This window comes from Haliotis cracherodii, unplaced genomic scaffold (assembly GCF_022045235.1).
Source record: "Haliotis cracherodii isolate W230 unplaced genomic scaffold, xgHalCrac1.p SCAF_11, whole genome shotgun sequence".
Classification (NCBI taxonomy): domain Eukaryota; kingdom Metazoa; phylum Mollusca; class Gastropoda; order Lepetellida; family Haliotidae; genus Haliotis; species Haliotis cracherodii.
This window is the reverse complement of record NW_027266266.1, coordinates 44,594,102-44,615,457: the sequence shown is the minus strand read 5'-3', so window position 1 is coordinate 44,615,457 and position 21,356 is coordinate 44,594,102. Positions and strand designations below refer to the sequence as shown.

General features: G+C 38.5%; 1 protein-coding gene across 1 annotated transcript; it reads left to right on the top strand.

The window, feature by feature from the left end:
• The first annotated feature begins 745 nt into the window (after window positions 1-745).
• LOC139455848 (uncharacterized protein 5-like) lies at window positions 746-12,166 on the top strand. The gene is made up of 4 exons (XM_071237394.1): window positions 746-802; window positions 3,875-3,965; window positions 10,401-10,589; window positions 11,706-12,166. The coding sequence occupies exons 1-4, from the start codon at window positions 746-748 to the stop codon at window positions 12,164-12,166; spliced, it is 798 nt and encodes a 265-aa protein (XP_071093495.1).
• The last annotated feature ends 9,190 nt before the right edge of the window (window positions 12,167-21,356 follow it).

Below are 21,356 nucleotides of genomic sequence, written 5' to 3'. Positions count from 1 at the left end.
AATCGTTTGACTTCAATGACACCTTGACTGCGAAGTTTCGATTCAATTTCGTCGATGGTCTCGGATTATGCATTTACAGAAATTGAGTGTCATGTGAGCAGAACAGCCACCAGGTATGTCAGCCAACTTAGTTGACGTCATCAAATTTTGATTGCTTGTGTTTACCTAGTACGTGGGAAGAGCAACTAGCGTCACCTGGCACTCACAAAGTGGAGGTTGCTCTTCATGATTGCCTTTTCAAAGCTGAAGTGCCCTTTTTGTAAAGTAGTTACCCTGCCCTTTTTGGAAGCTGCAGGAAACAATAGGCATCCTGCCCCACCCGTGGCACTCGTGACATACAGAAAAGTCAAGGCAAGGCAATAAATAGTTAATAGTCAGCGCCAGACACTGAAAAATCGATATGGACCAAACTAAACTCTGAGAAGGCAGCATTAAAATTATAGCAGCCCTCGTAACATATATCTATTGCATTCATTTTCTTTGCTCGTTGAATATGGCTCGTATGATGCTACTCGTGACAGTAATGTTTATCCCAGCAATTCGTTTACTTTGCATCAACGAAGCAGGCCTCACAACCGATGACCATTTCTTGGAAAACAACCCGTATGGCGTCATTGAAGAAAGGGTTTTTGTCGAACGTGACTGTGCAGTGGAATGTCTGTCTCATTCCGATTGTTTGTCATTCGGATTCGAACCTACCCTTTATTTGTGCCATCTGCACGAGAAAGACAGTAAAACAGCACCAATGGACCTTGTGGAAAAGCCGGGGTGGAAACATAGTGATATTTCTCAGTGGCCAAAGGTAAATGTTTATACTTGATACTTGATATATATGTCTTTATATACTTCAAGTTGATTCATGTAATTGTTTTTTCCATACATAATATAGAACGACGTGGTAGTTTGAATTCATTTGAATATCTATAAACACATTGTCAACAGTTACCACATTGCCTACGTTTTATATCTGGTGTACTTTGGACCAATAATCTGAAAGACACATCGTTAGTTTACTTTAATTGAATATATTTGTTAATAAAACAAAGCGGTAATTATTTCCCCTCTCATTAACAGTTTGTTTGATAAATGAATCATAACATAAACTATTATGTTTTATTTGGACATCTGGAACATGTGATTTGGCTTGCTCACACCATGTCACAAGGGATATGTCGAGACCTGGGTCCACTTGCACAAAGCGATCTTAGCGCTGCAACTATTGTTATTCCTTAAGATCGCGAACCTTCAGCTACAATCTCCATCCACTTGCAAAAAGCGATTGTAGGCTAAGATCATCGTGAGCTACAATCGAAACTTACAATTGGTCCGGATTGGTCACATTAGTTTCAGTTATTTTGTCTTTAGTTTACCTAAATTTATTTATAAAAAAACACAAGTTGAAGTGCAAAATCATTCATGTTTAAATCTGAAATTGAGTGGGCGGAGAAGAGAGGGTTTTAATATAACAAAAGAACACATTACAAGTATTCATCAATCAAGTAAATACACATGATGAGACATTAGAAAAAGTGAAAAAAAAAATTCAATATAATTAATACCCAGAGAATATATATAAAACAACTGCTTTCTCAAAGTATTATTTATTATTCTTATTTTCCGCCCATGTATTCCCCCGTCTTTCTGTTTTGAAAGGTATCCATAACATCCTTTGTTATAGCGACGAAATGAAAATCGATGACGATCATACATTTACGTGTTATGTTACTACGACATATCATTATTTTTTATTCTTATTTTCATAAGACGTATGTCACTAAATCTAGAGCCAATTTTTGAATGAATGTATTCGTATTTTCACACTTTAATAAAACATGAGTAGTTATTTCTCTTGTTGCAATATCAAACAATTCCTAAATCACGACAGTATCAATGCCGAAAAAAAAAATGTTATCATTCTAGTTATCGTTTCCCTCAAATAATTTGGACTTTTCTTAAAACTGTGCAAGGTGCGATGGAGGGAGGTCATGTTGTGTGTCGGTACCGGTTCCACTTATTGTATGCGCAGCAAGCTTTGCGCGTTTGCAGTAAAAACAAATGTAAATTAGATACAAATAAAATATCGAAAGTTCAAAAAAATTTCCAATATAATTGCACGTTAAAATCATGAATGTTAATGATTAAAAAGATATCATTGTTTTTTTGCGTATGGGTCGTCCGCGTGCCTGTAGGACATTAGTGCGAGTAGTATATGTTTCATTTTCCGAATCAGAGAAAAACATACATATGACAAGTGTTTCGTATACATATGTAACATAATATATTTAGATGGATTTCTTAGGAAGGTTGACACCTGCTATTCTTTAGATATGAACTTTTCCTTAAATCAACTAACAAACATCAATACAGATTCAGATCAGTTCATTCTGACTGATTATCATCCCAAATATGTTTTAATGTTTGGTAATGTCTCATCGAAAGTTGAAAAACAGTCAAAAAGACATTATGTCTCCAGCAAAACCAATCTACAAGTGAATGTACGGTGAAACTCATTTTCATCATAATCATTACCAAATCTAGAACAATTTGAACATAACCAACATCCTTGAAAAACACAAACCCAGATCAGTCGTCAATGATTTTCTATGAGGAATTTAACTTGAGCAGGCACCGAGAGTAATTCTGTCCAGAGCGTGGCAAAGAATGAATGTGTGAAAACAGAAGCAGTGTTGAAGACAAGTTGTATATGTTTATTATTTTAAAAAGAAATATGTCACACAGCAAGAGCCAAGAACAAGCTAAGTTTTATACCAAGTGGATGTTGCATTTATTTGAGTGTTGATTTGCCTGGTCCTGCAGCTAAATCATATTAATAGGACTTTGATTTACCTCATTTACCTTATCATGCAGGAAGCAGAGGTACTGTAAGTCCCCATGATCCCGAGTGAGGTCGCCTAGCTTTGGTTACTGGTGGCCTATAGCCCGTGTTTTAAAACTGTATATATAATATTGTTCTGCTAAAATATGTTTCATAAATTGTTTCTAAATATAGTATGCTCAAATATGTTTCACAACTTGTTTTAAAATAAAACTTTGCATAAATATCTAAATTGTAAATATATTAACTTGGTCTCGTCGCTATATGGCTGAAATAATGCAGATGCGACTTTAAATTTTAACTCACTCACTCACTCACTCACTCATTTACCTTGTTGTGATGCCTAAGGCACACATTGGTCTCGACAGCTTGGGTTTGGGGAAAGTTATGCATCTAATCCCAGCGATGCGTAATGGATATAGGGTGTCGGAATTGCGCGAGCCGGTGGCACATAGGCGCACAGGCATCGTTTGACCCCCGAAAAAAATCTGGCAAATCCACAAACGGGGCCCGGCCTTTTGATTGGCTTAAAATGACGCATGAGCATGATTGACAGGCGAGATCGATCTGTTGTAGTTGCTGCCAGGTCCGAACTGTGCCACCGCCGTGCACTGATATGGTGTATGGTTGACCCAAACTCCATTTGCTCCAAACTCAACTTCGGCCTTCTTTAGTGCCAATGATGCAATAACGCCGAATCCACTCCATTCTGAAACGTCTGTGATTATCAGTCATCTTGATGCTAACCAGTGGTCAACGACTTTTTAATCGTGTTACTTTCAACCCATTGCGTGCTTTTACGTACGAAAAGTGGCGAAAACCTTTTGATATTTATAAGAAAATTCTGCTGATAGCAGTCCATTGTACGATTCCAAATATATCGTGAGTATGAGTTTATGAATCCCTATCAACTAGTACCTATCACAAACCAATACATTAAATAATTGCTAAATCATTTAGGAAATGTTTGATCCTGAATATTGTCGATGCGATCCCAGAGATTTTTTTTCTAAAACAACTTCTATATCTTGTCAAAAGGAACTGATGGGCCCATGTGCAGATCACGCCTGTCCCCCTGGAAGGCGATGTAGTGTGCATCGTGTGACAAAAGCGGCAATGTGTACGGAGGGTAAGCACTTATTCAATAACCTAAACCAAGTTTCAGCACCACCGTTTATTTACAATGGTATCAGTTCAAGATGTGATCATGTTTCAATGGTAAAGGTATATTGAGTTAGTCATACATGCGCGTAGAAAGTCTGCCTGTATGCGTTGAAGTCCATATACAATTAGGACTTTTTGAAGTGACGGAAATATGGTGATTCGCATTGATCCACCCAATTGAGATGCAATAACATGCAATAAACCACTTCACTGAGCCTGACCTCCCGATACATTTAGTTTCCTCTTATGACAAGCTTGTCGGGGTAGAATACATTGTAGGTCGCCAAGATCCCATGCTTGTCGGGGTAGAATACATTGTAGGTCGCCAGGATACCATGCTTGTCGGGGTAGAATACATTGTAGGTCGCCAGGATCCCATGCTTGTCGGGGTAGAATACATTGTAGGTCGCCAGGATCCCATGCTTGTCGGGGTAGAATACATCGTAGGTCCCCAGTATCCCATGCTTGTCGGGGTAGAATACATTGTAGGTCGCCAGGATACCATGCTTGTCGGGGTAGAATACATTGTAGGTCCCAAGTATCCCATGCTTGTCTGGGTAGTATACATTGTAGGTCGCCAGGATCGCATGCTTGTCGGGGGAGAATACATTGTAGGTGCCCAGTATCCCATGCTTGTCGGGGTAGAATACATTGTATGTCGCCTGGATCCCAAAAGAATTGCTAAGCAGTTGCAAAAGAAATTGCTCAGCAGTTGCTAAAATTTGCTAAACAGTTGCTAAAGTTTGCTAAACAGTTGTTCAAATTTGCTGAGCATTTGCTAAAGCTTGCTAAGCAATTGCCTAAGCAGCTGATGGGTCAGTTTTTTATACAAGTTTAGAGTGCTTCGTTTCCGCTAACAGTTTTCTGACTATCTTGCTCCAGCTTGGTAGTAATAACATCCTTTTCGCGTAGACATTCCTCAAATTTCGGTCTTTGCAATGAAACAGGGCAACCCATTTGGTCTGGTTTCTGAGATCTTTCAGGACAGAGTTGTATTTTGAGTAAGCACCCAAACGGTATTATCCATAAGTCATCCGGAGAATGCTAAATATGGAAGCATATCTTTCTTTTGGGTAAGTTCTTTACTCGCACTACAGTGGTCTATTTTGAAAAGGGTTGATTCTCCTTTGAATTTTTCGTGACATACTCATAAAAAGTCTTGTAAACGATCACCCGGATCAACTTTGTGCACCCTGGGACATTTCATTACCATATCTCTTGATAGGTATGTTTTATTAACGTTTATAGTCGGGTACAGAATAATAATATTGGCGAAAAAATTGTGATATTGACTTTGTAAAATATCAAGAAAATACCCATTTTGCCGCAGATGATAGCGCAGTGCTGTTCTTAAGGTAAAAGATTATTACTAGATCACTTGCATAATCTTTCATTTTGTGTATTAAGTTGCGCAACCATAATCACGTACAAATACATGTTTAATTTACCAGCCGTTTTTTGCCTTCATCATTATCTATAGAGTAACATCCTCAGTAGCATTCTTGACTCTGAAGATCCGGGATAGAACAGGTCTTCTGCAACCCATGCTTGCCATAAAAGGCAACTATGTTTGTCGTAAGAGGCAACTAATGGGATCGAGTGGTCAGGCTCGCTGACTTGGTTGATGCATGTCCTCGATCCCATTTGTCTGGTCCAGACTCGATTATTAACAGACAGCCGTCATATAGCTGGAATATTGCCGAGTGTGGCATTAAACATACAAAAAAAACACTAGCATTCTCTTTTCTCCTCCCACTACCGTGTAGTTGGTCATCATCTGTGGGACCCGTGAAGATTCCGGGGTAGAATAGGCAACCCATGCTTCCCGTTAAAGGTGACTATGCTTGTCGTAAAAGGCGACTAATGGGATCGGGTGGTCAGGCTCGCTGACTTGGTTGATGCATGTCGATCCCAATTGCGTGGATTGATGCTCATGATATTAATCACTGGGTTGTCTGGTCCAGTCATATAGCTGGAATATTGCTGAGTGCGGCGTTAAACAACAAACCAAAAACAAACCATCATCTGTGGTCCGTCCTCATGTCGAGCCATACCGCATACTTCGAAGTAAGGAATTCACCCAGTGATACATCCCCAAGAGCCAGCTCTTTTGCAATCGCATTAACTTCTGGGCTTCGTCTTATAGAAGGGAGTTTTATAATCTCATCCCACTGTTGATACCTTGACTTTATAGTTTATTTGGCACACACCCGATAGTCAATTCTACTTTTGTAATCTTGGGGTTGTAGAATGCCTTGGCATCTCTTGAAAATGGTTCAGAAGCTTCCTCGAACAACATTTAAATACCCTTCAATGATATAGCAGGCGCGTTTAGATTGATATTCCACGTTGTATCACTTTTGTCTCTGGAAATCTTTTGGTGCCAAAACATGCGATCATACAAAATGGCTAAACTTCCACTATACTGGTTACGAATTTGTCAGGCTAATTCAGGATCTGTTATCATATCTGTTACTCCAGTAAGATATTATCAATGGAATAGCGACACTCACCTTCAGTGGGTTTGATTACTCTGTGGTAGTCATTAAAAGTGAGTTTATATTCTAACCTATCACCTTGATAGAAGGGCATGTGATTATCTAGTAATTCAAAGACAAACGGAATATAGAACCGGTTACCTAATACATCAGCAACAGCCTTATCTTCTAGGATGGTATTATCATCATTATCATCACCCACACGCAGTCTCATTGAATTTATATTATTATTGATTATTACGATGTCTTACACGAAGACAAAAATACGTTACTCCTGTTGGTCGTGACTATTCCAGTTTACAATAGATAGTAAAGGAATATTGTGACTGCATGGCTCACCAGATACTGATCTTATGAAATCTCCTACTCATAAACCCCTAGCATTGTCTACAATAGCTGGGTGTTGTGGCGGCATCAACATAATTCGTAATGAATTAGGCCTTGTAGACTCACAAGCAAAACTTTCTGCAAAGACTACTTAGGTTCTTCAGACTGTACGGACTGAACTTGGTGCAACAGCGGCTGCCACAGATAAAGACAATTTTGAAGACATACCACAACACGCAAAGGATGCCACTGATGGTCTCGAAGAAATCTTGGCAACCTATGATATTTCCACATTACAGGGACTATCCTTGGAGTACTGTATTAGAGAATTACGAGGTCTTCACAAGGCAATGCAAACAATGTGGGGATCACACATCAATAATATAGCCAAGCTAGATGAACTTGACAATACTATAGCTTATTTTAGTATTTCAACCGCATTGGGATTTATCATATCAACTTTGATCCTCGCGTTAACTGGGGGTACAGGCGATGGCACACATCCTGGTGATAAGGATGGTGTAAAAGAGTGGATAAATTAGCACTTAAAGGCAGTAGGAGAATTACTAGCGAAGATCGCAGGGAAAGCCGCGTCTGCAGGGAGTAATAGGGAGTATTATATCCTGGCTCTTGAATTTATTAGCCATGACCACGACTTGGCTTAGTCAGTCAAAACTTGTGGGCAGTCACTGTTGTGTGTAACTGCTAAAGACTATTTATCCAAATCCTGTGACTCCACCTACTATAAACTCAACATGTGGCTGTTGTACTTCTGTTTTTGACTTAATTACAGTAGATGACTGTGACTTGACTATTCCTGTTTTGCCTGTGTTTGGTTGCATTATAAATACAGTGTTAAGATCTGAATTGAAACCTAATGTTTGTTTATCGGTAGCAACCACAATTATATTATTATAACCTACCACTTGACCAAGCTTAAGTTGCATGTTACTCGGTGACATGTACAGGCCTATACCAAAAATATCGTCTACTTTAGACTGGTGTTTGTGACTGAGCTCCAAGGAGAGTCCATTAATACTTTCAACGCCAGGATGAGTAAAACCTGATTTATTTGAAATGAATTTTTTTCCAAGTATTTTCGGCATCATGTGGTTATCCAACCTTTTGGAACAAGAGGTCATTAAAGAGTTCATTTAAGATCGTTACAATATGTACAAAGGTAAAACTTTTAAAACTTCTATAAAGGTAACATCCAGCCAAAGGTACATTTTAAATAGTAATTCAATGATATAATATTAAGTATTTTTCACATGATACACTATACTTTGCACACAATTAGTTCATGCTTCAAAGGGACTGATAGGAGGAACTCGGTCTTGTACTTGCCAAAGCAACTATCTAAAATGTGCCTCGAGACGTCCTCAGTGCCAACAACACCTGTATGAAGAACGGCAGTTGGTTGACATCCTTGATTAACTGCTCTGGTAAATCCTTTACTTGACTAAATTAAATTGCATCAGTGACAAAAGTGATGTCCGAAGCAATTCCCTATTTTGATTTGTACCCATGTTTGTTTAGGTGAACAATTGACTTGCCTCTGCATGTGTTTGTGACAGGTGCCACTGGATTATGTTTATGCAGAGATTTCTGTTGGATCTGGAAAGGGTTGTGGCGCCTTATTTTCATTCGTTCACATATCGTTCCTATATTAGACCATGTTTCCTGTATGTGTAAAGTTTGACAGAGAATGGTGAAAACCCAACTCATCCCATACCCCTGAATGACATGACAGTTACAATTACAACAGATATGTACTCAGTTCTGTTCATATTCTAGTATTTGTTCACATGACACCCCGGTGGCTCACAACAAAATGGGGCATGACTCTGGCTACCCTGTAACTTCAACGGGCAAATTGAGGGTACGGACAGCTCAGTCGTCTGAGGCACAGCAATCCGCAGTGTAGAATTCCATCCTCCCAGCCTCACAGTTTGCCAGTAAATATGTCATCAATGCACCATGAATTGGAACTGTAGCACTTCTGTTTTTGGCTTAATTACAGTAGATGACTGTGGCTTGACTATTCCTATTTCGCCTGTGTTTGATTGTGTTATCAGTACAGTGTTAAGAACTGAATTGAAACCTAATGTTTGTCTATCGGTAGCAACCACAATTATATTTTTATAACCTACCACTTGGTTGCATGTTACATAGTCTACTTTAGACTCGGCATACTGTAGTACAGCTTGGTATCGCCTGATAGGTCAACAGGTGATGAAATAGCATCCACCACGTTCGCAGTAAACAGCTTGTGTGCATCAAGAGCTGTCCCCACACCAATGATGTTTGATCGTGTTTGTGACTTAAGCTCCAAGGAGAGTCCATTAATTCTTTCAGCACCAGGGTGAGAAAAACCTGATTTATTTAAAATGAATTTTTTCCAAGCATTTTCGCCATCTTGTGGTTGTCCAATCTTCTGGAACAAGAGGTCATTAAAGAGTGTATTAAAGATTGTTACATTATGTACAAAGGTAAAACTTTTAAAACATCTATAAAGGTAACATTCAACCAAAGGTACATTTTAATTAGTAATGCAATGATATAATATTAAGTATGTTTTACATGATACAATATACTTTGCACACAATTAGTTAATGCTTAAAGGGACTGACCAAAACATGGGCGAAATATTATAATAACGCCACAAATTAGTAAAATTAGGTTAAAATGAGTTTGATCATGTGTCATGTTGCTTGTAGACAAACCTTTATGTATTTTGTTAAAGAAAAACATGAGTTTTGAGCAAAGGAAAATATTCTCGCCCATGATTTTACATTTGTTCTTCCTTTTTATGTACCCATGAGAACAGCATATTCAATTTTGTAAATACCTTTACCTTTGACAAATGGGTTTCCAGAATTAAAAATGTGACGTGTTGCAAAGGTATTTTACAAGTTTGGAGATATAAATTTTTGAATTTTTTTTGCGACGACACAAGCCAAGTGAGATCAGTTTCCCTAACTGTGCTTGTAACCTTTTCAACAAATTAAAACAGTTGGATTCCGCCGAAACATGTTCGGCTTGTTACCTTGTTTCGTTTTGTTGCTGTGTGTCCATCTGACTGCACATCGTAACGCTATGACAGGACAGGCCGACTGTCAACAACGTCTGACGGTGGCCGTGACGTCTCATAGACCAGGGTAAGAGCAGCTTCCTTTTATTAATTGGCAATTACCCTATCGGACATACTGATGGATTGCCGCGAAAGGCAAGTAAAACAATTTGTGTAGGCAATTGTTGTTTGGCATAAATGTAGTTACACGACTGTATAAGAAACAGGTTTCAGTTAGAACTATATTGGCTTCTGTCTCTGTCCGACTGACACATCACACTACCCACGTAGCATATATCAATGCGCACTTTCCAGGAACGATTGCAATGTTAAGGTAATGTTTGAGAGATGGGAAGAGATTTTAGAGCACAGAATTGAAGAAGGACAATATATGATAGAGAGGTTAAAAGACTCGCAAAATACAATGTTTATTTCTTATAAAGGATATTTACCATCCCAAACACGCTCGCGTGATAACGTATATTTATGATGTTCTCCACAGTTGGTGTCTATGTATGTTCTGAAGCACATGTTCCAAATGCAACCTGCACTTACGGATCCAAACTGATAGGAGGAACTCGGTCTTGTACCTGCCATAGCGACTATCTGGATGTGCCTCGAGACGTCCTCAGTGTTAACAACACCTGTATGAAGAACGGCAGCTGGTCGACACCTTCGGTTAACTGCTCTGGTAAATCCTTTACTTGACAAACATTTTTAGACATGTCGAGGACATTTCCAAATTCGATGCATCAGTGCCAAAAATGATGTCCGAACCAATTCCCCATGCTGATTTGTACCATATGTTCCCGTGTTTGTTTAGGTGAACAATAGACTTGCCCCTGCATGTGTTTGTGACAGGTGCCACTGGATTATGTTTATGCAGAGATTTCTGTTGGATCTGGAAAGGGTTGTGGCGCCTTATTTACCAGTATCGTACAGCAGACCCTACGCTAAGCAGATATTCCTTATGATTGCAACAAACATGAAGCTATAATATATTTGATTGAAGAAATTACACCCAGCACTTCCATATGGCGCGCTCGCACACACACACACACACACACACACACACACACACACACACACACACACACACACACACACACACACACACACACACACGTGTCGTACTATAGGTGGTATACTCCATTTCTCCCTGACCTGTGCTACAAATGTTATAATACAAAATGTGTGACCATATGTTTAACATGGATACCCTATTCAGATGATCACACTGACTCCAAGCCAATCCGTCCTTGTTTTATCCCCTTAATGTCGTGCGCAAGGCAGCGTACTAAGAAAACCTTTTTTGGTATGACCCGTCCAGGGTATCGCACAGGGCACACACTCTGTCGACAAGACCACGGATCTAGTTCCCATAACAGAGGTGTCATTTCACAAGTTTTTCAGCCACTGTTAACAACATTTAATAGCATTTTCGCGCAAGCTCCGACGTTCATGCAATTTGGCCCTCACTCAATGAAGCTTCATATTCCAATGAACTAACACAAAAGTGAAGGTCAATTCTTAAAAAGCAGCGTAATATATATGAATAGATCACTGAAATCCAGGGATGACACCAGATGTTTACACACTTTCAATATGACTTTTGTGTGGCTTTTCGGTTCAGGAGATGAGGCCCAACTCTTAAATCAGTAGTATGTTGTATTTGATTTATGAACGCATTGATGAAAATAATAGAAACGGTTGTCGACTGCATTGTATATCGCCCGAGTCATTGGGGCAGCAATCTGAACAACGAAAACTTAATCAGCTGTTAATGGTTTTTGTCTTCCTTTTCCAGGACCCTATGTTAAAGTCTACAGTCCATTTCTCAACACCTACATCTTCCAACAGATACCAGCGAGTAGGTTAAGGAAGATAACCGGTGGTACTTCTTCCATTGTGTTTCTGGTAAAGACCTGTCGCGACGCCAACATTGCCCTACACACTCGTCCCAACACTACCAGTACTGATGCCTATGAGATCGTTGTCGGAGGATTCTCAAACTCTAGATCCTGTTTTCGTCGTTGCGTGTGTTGTACATGCAAATGTCTTTACAAAGAATCGTCTATAGTATCCTGCCATGAGTATAGACCATTTTGGCTCAGTTGGAAGAAAGACGTCATCTCTGTAGGCAAGGGACAAATTGTTGGACACCAGACGTTTATTGAATGGGTTCCAAGTAGTCCCATTGTGATTAATCACGTTAGTGTCGGCGCCTACATAAGGAACCATGCTATGTGGCTATTCCGAGAGCAGTAGCTCACATGAGGTACTAGATAAATGGTAAATTATTCCCTAAACCCCGACAGTGTACACAGGACAGTAACAAACATATTGACTATAACTTTCGTTCACCTTCCAGTGAATGCGATATGTGTTTGACGGAGGATTTTATGTAGTGAAGACCGACAACGACCACTTGCTAAAGTGTTTGAAAAAAGTTTATCAGTCGACAAGCTGATACAATTGATGCCATTTATCTTACACTTGACGATAGTCCTGCACATGTACAATTTTGAAAAGAACGAAAATAAATCGATGATAGTTCTACGATATTATATGATATATCAGTACATTTGAACCTACTGTTATTTCTCACTTTTCCAAGTATATGGGAATAGTGAGTGAGCTTGTACCTCACGAATGACCGTAAATCAACTTTGGGTCATATTGTTATATTTGCCTGGGTTAGGATACTTTATTAAGTGTTGAGAAAAGACGAACTGTCTGCAGGCCGGAATGAAACAAATATCGTATTGGGCGAAAAATGTTGTATACACATAACTTATTTAACACTATAAAAGCGGCATAAGTGCAGGTAACCACACACACACGCACGCACGTACGCACGCACGCACGCACGCACGCACAGGCACACGTCGCTATGCACAGTTAAGTCCGGTTAATCCGACATGGCTGGTTGCATATGATTATGGCGGATTTACAAGTATGTCGGATAAACGAAATTAAGTAGTTTCAACTTTCGTGATTGAAAATTGGACAACTGCGCGATAGATAAGGACACAAAGAAGTAATAAAAAATATATCTCAGCTTCTTTGTGCCTTGTACATATTAATTTGATGAAAGTATTTTTGCAGTATTTATCTCAGCAGATTATAACAACATTGAGCTTGAGTGAGTGAGTGAGTATGGTTACACGTGGCTTTTAGCAATATTCCAGCACCATCACGGCGGGGGAAACCAGAAATAGGCTTCACACATTGTACCCATGTGGGGAATCGAACCCCGGGTCTATGGTTTGACGAGCGAACGATTCAACAACTAGACAACATTGAACTTAATATCAGGTGACAATCGTGAATATTGACAGTAGCGGGTGGCCAAGCTGACTGTCATTAATTGTCCCGATGAACGTAAGTATGTTATGTGATTACGTTGTCAATCGGGCGGAGACATACAGAACTACTTCAGTGGAATTCCTCAATGTCTAATACATAACATTAAAAATCAATAGGGAAAACTGAGAGAGACAACGATTCAGACTATGAATGATGCAGGCTTTGAAGCTGGACAGATCATGTTTATGTCGGGTCACCGAAATGAGGCGTCCATTCGAAGCTGAAACAGAGAATGCCCGACTTACCAAAAGCAATCACTGAGCTCCACACCGTCGTGTATTGCTTCGGGAAATCCCACCGCGCTGCTCTAAGCGGTAGTCCCCGTCATCAGCAGCCGTAGTATGACTCAAAAACACACCCAAAGTTCACAGAAAGTTAACATCAATCCATTTTCAGCATCAGCCGGGTCTGGATTTCTTTCCAATGCCAACTTTAGTGGGCGCAACCTTTATTTCAAGCGGATAACATTGCCGTAGCCGCCATTTTCAGCAGTTTGTAAAATCAAGGGATGTCACTCCAAATGGAATGTTTGGGACGGATGACATCACGATGTCACATGAGGCACTGTCTTCATCAGCTGATGAACGACAACAAATACTTCAATCCTTAATTGATTTGATTTGGGTGTGCACAAGGTACAACGTGTCATATTTTGTCTTTGAGGAAAGGCATATGAAAATCCAGAAAAAGAAGACCAGTAAAACATACATACAAATCACTTATGTGCACATTCAGACGATGATGAACGTTCTTCGCAATAACGGCATTCGCAGAAAAAGGTCAGCCAATACATGAAGACGACTTACACACATGTATAGAACACACCTGTTACAGGTGTGAGAACAGATCGACAGGTCACTAGGTATCATGAAAGTGTGCTCTTTAATGACTAGACCATGGGTTACCACAACATGGACACAATATCAGCTGTATTATATTTAGTAGAACCTACACTACAAATAGTCAATTTACACATCTTCTTTCATAAATATTCATATCAACTAATCGAGCATAGACGATCCATCTACAGAGTAACCAAAGAAGTAACTATACAAGCACGATCGGTAGCACAATCAATACAAGACGATTGCACAACATTTTCAACGTGGCTTTTTCGACAGACTGTATTCAATGTTGATCCTGTGATAAAGTTGACACCTATCATTTCTCCTCCATGAGGAATTGCCATGGAGGGAATGCCAACATATATCATGTCCCACATGGGTCTGTCAAAAGCAACATATGTAACAGTGGTAAATACTGTGTTATCAGCAGCTTTAATAACTAACAGTTTGTTGGTGGCTCCAGCAGGAAACACAGTTGTAGGCCATGAGACTGTCCAATTCTGTTCTAAGTGAGTAGGAGGTCAGTGAGGACAGTGTTATTATGGCACACCGGGAGACACAGCTGCTGCCTGTGGTTGGGGCATGTAGCAACACATACACTCAGTCCACTGCCTTGGCAAAGCTTTCGATTTTGTAAAAAACGCAAAAAAGGTTTACTTCTTACCAAAAGATGCAATGGAAAATTGTTTCTATTCATAAAAAAGAAGTAATTTATCGTTACAGGCTTCTTAAACTTTCGTGGTGTACGCCAGGGGTGTATATTAAGTCCAGTTTTGTTTTTGTTTTTTTTCATTATAGAGTGAGTAAGTGTGTTAATGTTTAAACATATATATCAGCCATATCATGACGAAATCAAATTTGTATTAATGATACACAAAATTAGACTATAAAACCTGTCGACGAAAACAACTAGATTATCACAGAAGTAGATTTAAAACTACCATGTAACAATAAAATTCAAACTTTTCATTCATGAACTATCACGGAAATATATAACGAATGCCTTTGTGTTATTATAGATTTAATGTTACTTCTATTTGCTGGTGATATTATAATGTTTTCACACTCTGTTAATGATCTACAGAAACTATTGAATGTATTACATTCTTTTTTAAATAGATGGGAATTGGAAGTGTATTTATCAATTGATCAAAAACAAATGTAACAAAAAAAATTAAATGGAGATAACTTGGACATATGGTAATAGCGCCTTAAAATTTGAAATTTCTCATAAATATTTAGGCTTGACGCTATCATCTAAACTATTATGGTCAGTTGCATGCAAAAATTAGCATCGCAAGCATCCAAAGCAATTATGCCTCTCTGTAATTTTGTCACGCAAACGATACATGTATCATTTTCTACAGCTTGTGCTTTATTTGACGGTAAAATTTCGCCGATCTTGTTACACGAAGAAGAAATAAGGGAAGCAAATTAAATAAGGCTTTTGAAAAAGTACATTCCTCATACTTTTAAAGCATTTTAATGGTTAGAATATTTGCTTCCAATGGAGCTATTTTAGCTGAAACTGGACGCTGTCCCATTCATATATTAGGTCAACTTAGACCTACATATTGATTACAATTACTGAGGATGGGATCGCAAAGATATCCTGGCTAATGCTATGAACTACAGAAAGCTCTAGATGACAATGGCAAAACGAACAGGGTGTCCAATGTCAGATATTTATTATTTTCATGTGGTTATTCCTTTGTGTGGATTTCCCAAGTTCTTATACTCTTTTAATCAAAGGTTTCAGGACATGTACAAAAAAGTCAAAACTGGCATGAAAGTATATCTTCTTCACGATTCTTCAGCCATAACAATAATATCAATCCTGCTAAAGAACCAGAGAAGTATGTTAGATGATAAATCGCTTAACATTATGTAAATTCAGAGTGTCATTAAACAATTTCGATGTAAATTTCAGACTTCAGAGTAGTTGAACTGGGTATCTGTAAAAGCTGCCAATTAGGAGAGATTGAGGATGAATTTCATGTGTTATTAGTATGTGATAAATATGAACATCTTAGAGAAATGCATATTCCGAATTTTGACAATGTGCATAAAAACAAGAAGTTTATCATCAGTCTTATTAAATCCATCAACTCTGCTGTTATACATTCATTAGCTATATTGTTGAAATATATATTCTGTCAGATAGATTTTGTATATCTTGTACATCACGTGACTGAACAAATAAACTGAATGTGTCAACTGTACAAAAGGCCATGTGGCCTTAAATACCAAATATAATGTATATCTGTCTCTCTGTCTGTCTGATTTTCTGCTGCGCAGGTATACATATTTCGGTGTAATGCACTCTTTCTCATTTGCCCACCAAACAAATAATGATGGATTACGGCGACATTACACATCTGTTTTCGAAGATGGATTAACTGATGATGGGCTCAACTCATTACTTGCGCAATATTAGATGATTATATAACACTTCACAAGCAGAAAAAAATATTCAGTCAAACTAGGCTAAAAGATCGTCTGCTTTCCTAAAGATTCAGCAAGAAATATATTGTTTCATAAATATATCAAGCTATTGGCTGTCAAATTAATTACATATTTAATTGAACTTATTGGCAGATTTCTTTGAGGACATGCCACCGATCATGACTCCTTAACGGAGGATACACAAACATCGACATTGAACACCGAAGAAAAGCCTTCAGTCCATATAAACATAGCCACTTTGGGTAATTACTCAAAATGTCATGCTTGTACATTACTTGAACAATTCCAATATAATTTGAACTTTTTCTGCCTCTCAAATTGCACAAAGCAAAAGACGCTAGGTTTGTGCTGTATATCAAACAAACCAATGGAAGGAACACAAAATCTCCCTTTTGGGTCTGCACTATGTAAGCTGTTTCCACTGTTAGTTTCGGCAGCACGATTAAAGACCTGCAAGAATTAATGCCATTATTGCCCTACACTCTCGTCATGACACAAGCGACACTGATGTGTATGAAATCGTTGTCAGAGGACACGAAAACTCTAAATTGTCAGAGAGCAGTAGCTTAGATGAGGTACTTCATTCTGAGAACAATAATCTTAAGCGCAACTTTAAATCCCGTTTCACCTCACCATTCAAAACAATGATATTTCTACCCTTCATCTGTGACCAGTGGGGATTCCGGGCAAGAATACAGGTCCCTAGGATGTCTTAAGAGGCAAATAAACATAGCTATGTGCAATTTGAGAGGCAGATAAAGTTCAAATTATATTGGAATTGTTCAAGTAATGTCCAAGCATGACAATTTGAGTAATTACCCAAAGTGGCTATGTTTATATGGACTGAAGGCTTTTCTTCGGTGTTCAGTGTTGATGTTCGTGTATCCTCCGTTAAGGAGTCATGATCGGTGGCTTGATCTATTTACATAACCATATCTTTCTTGCTGAATCTTTAGGAAAGCAGACGATCTTTTCGCCTAGTTTGACTGAATATTTATTTCTGCTTGTGAAATGATGTTTATATATGCAAATTCATCATTATTTGTTTGGTGGGCAAACGAGAGAAAAAGCATTACCGTGAAATATGTACACCTGAGCAGCAGAAATACAGACAGACAGACAGATATTCATTTTATTTGGTATTTAAGGCCACAGTTGACATGTTCAGTTTCATTTGTTCAGTCACATGATATACACGATATGCAAAATCTATCCTACAGAATATGGGTAATAAATGTATAACAGCAGAGTTGATGGATGTTATTAGACTGACATTTAACATCTAGTTTTTAAGCATATTGTCAAAATTCGGAATATGCATTTCTCAAAGATGTTCATATTTATCACATACTAATAACATACAGAATTCATCCTCAATATCTCTTAATTGGCAGTTTTTGAGATACCAAGTTCAACTTCTCTTAAGTCTGAAATTTACATTGAAATTGTTTTATGACACTCGTAATTTACATAATGTCAAGCGAATTATCATCTAACATACTTATATACTTCTCTGGTTCTATAGCAGACTTGATATCTTGTTATGGCCGAGGAATCGTGAAGAAGATATACCTTCATGCCAGTTTTGACTTTATAATATTAATTATACATGTCCTGTAACCGTTGTTTAAAAGAGTAGAAGAACTTAGGAAATCAACACAAAGGAATGATCACATGAAAATAATAAATATCTGACATTGGAAACCCAGTTCGTTTTGTATCTTACACAGATCTTATAAATGTAAGCCATAGTTGTTTATGATTTTATCTGAAGACTATCAAGGACATAAGAAGTTATCGGGTTTTTTAGCCCTTGGCAATAGGTAAATAATCATCATAATCAATTATTATATAATCTACCTGATTTCCAGTCCTTGCATTGAACTCTCCACACAAAAAGAATGTAAATAATTTGTCGTTCAAGCATATCAATTCCACTCGTTTCTCTGTTTGCATATGCTGGTAAACCCTCAGTGTTGATGTGAACGTTTGTTTACGTTGTGTTTACTCATGCTTCACCCTGAATAAAAGAGCATTATCGGACTGGCCGAAAACTCTCCCAAGAATTGGGTGAGTGAGAATGGTTTTATGCGAGCTTTAGCAATATTCAAGCAATATCACGACGGGGGATACCAGGCGTTGAACCCATGTGGGGAATCGAACCTGTGTCTTTGGCGTGACGAGTGATCGCTTAAACCACTAGACCTCCCCGCCACCCCAAAGAATTGGTGACATACTGTTTTTGATAATATAGAAATCCTTCCAAGGGACCAAAGATATAGTCGTTAAATAGATTTTGCAAAATTTCACATTGTCTCTATTACACAGAAAATATCATTTATTTTTCGACCCGTGAAGATCCGGGGTAAATTAGGTATTCAGCAACCCATGCTTGCCGTAAAAGGAGACTATGCTTGTCGTAAAAGGTGACCAACGGGAACGGGTGGTCAGGCTCGCTGACTTGGTTGATGCATGTTATCGTTTCCCAATTGCGTGGGTCGATGCTCATGTTATCAATCACTGGATTGTCTGGTCCAAACTCGATTATTTACAGACCGCCGTCATATAGCGGAGTATTGCTGAGTGAGGCGTTAAACATCAAACAAACAAAACAAAGCAAACATTTATTTTCCTAAGGACAGAAAAATCCGAGTATACTTTTATATCTAGCCATTAATATTCCATGAGCATATTGTTGTAATCAAATCTGTCGTATCAAGTTGGGATCTAGACACCACTACATTTATTTGCTGGTTCCACAATCTGTTGTGCAGACGTCTGGTCGTCACATCTATCACAATGTGCGAAATTGGTATTAGAATCCAGGTTTTAGTACATATACTTAACAGTTTATCCGGGATTATTGTCTATGACAATCAACAGCGCTAGACTAAGTGTCACTGGAACCATTGCCCTATCGCTATCCTAGTGACTGACTGGGCTAGAAGTGGCCGAGTTGCAAGGTCTTCCAACCTGGCGAATATCAGAGACTTCATGGTCGTATATAAACACCACATCATCTATAACCATCTTGTCATAGCTCATTTAGGAGACTCTTTTGTCACTCGTCGCTGCCATCATGGAGGGATTCCGATCTAATCTGTCGCATTCGCTCATCATCACTATATCCATCTTCGAAAACAGATACACTTTTGACAGAAGAACAAAATGGATTTAGACCCTAAAGGAGTTGTATAGATCACTTATATGTGTTGTGTAATATACAGAACAGTAAATTGTGTAATTAATCAACTTTTGTATGCTTTGTTGACATGCAAAAGGCGTTTGACACTGAATAGACATTGTTTGTGGTATAAATTAATGAAAATTGGAATTTATGGTAAGCTTCTTAAGGCTAACAGAGCCTATACTCAGGTTATCACTGCCGTGTTATCATTAATAACTTTTATACAGAAGTATTCCCAGTATCTCTTTGAGTAGAACAGGGATGTCAGATGTCACCAACCCTTTTTCGATCTATATCAACGATCTTGCTGATGAAATGATTAAGTTACAGTGTGGTGTGCAATTTGACGAAGCTACCCTATCAATACTGCTTTAAACAGATGAGATTGCCCTCATTGCACCGGACGAAGTGTCACTACAAAGAATGCTGGATGTTCTGGAGTAAATGGTGTCAAAAATGGAGACTGGTAATCACCAAGGACAAAACTAAGGTTATTCACTTCAGGAATCGATCTATAAAAACAACACATGTTAATTTTCACTGTGGCTCCGATGACACTGACAGCTATAGATATTTCGGTATATGGCTTAATGAACATTTAGATATGAAAAAGACAGACCCAATTATATTGTTCTATGGTGCAGGAATATGGGGTGCAAATGTGCACAAGGAGATCTAGGTCATCCAAAATAAAACATGTAGATACTACATTGGTGTTGGTAAGCATTCTTCTAATCTTGCCACAAGAGGAGATATCTGATGGACATCTGGTTCAGTTCAACAAAAAAAACAGTTATTTTGCGTTTAAACGTTTAAAATCGCATCTTGGCGGAATACAGACTACCTCGTAAAGTGTATAACTGGTCAGTTGCAAGAAATAAATCATGGGACAGTAAAATAATAAAACTTCTGCATTATTATAATGCTGGGTGGATTCTGACGGAAGATTGGAGAAACCAGGTTTCTAAAAGTGATTGAGTGAGTGAGTATGGTTTTACGCCACTTGTAGCAATATTCCAGCAATATCACGGCTTCACACATTGGGCTTCACCCATTGTTCGATGTCGGGAATCGAACCCGGGTCTTCGGCGTGACGAGCGAACGCTTTAACCACTAGGCTACCCGACCGCCCCAGGTTTCTAAAAGAATTTCTGACATATGAAGATCATCTGAAATGGTTTCAAGATGTCTGGGATGATTCAAGATCAGAAAATGGAAATAAATTAAGAACCTATAGAACTTTTAAGCATAATTGTAATCTTAGCTGCTATGTAAAGAGCGTGAAGCGGCGAGGAGCTAAGTTCAGAGCGGGATAACTCCCTGTAGAGACTGGTCGGTACTCCAAGCCTCCCATTCCACTACATGATAGAAGGTGTAAATATTGTGCTGATAATACTACTACCTTAGTAATAGAAGATGAAATGCATTTCCTTATTGAATGTTATCAGTTATAAGATTTGATTTATTCAGTGATGTCAATAAATCCCTGTTTTGTAAATTATGATAAAACAACAGAAGTTAGCATTCCTTGCTCAGTGTGACATTATACAGCCGCATCTTGCAATACCACTGCGACTGTGCTTCAAACGGA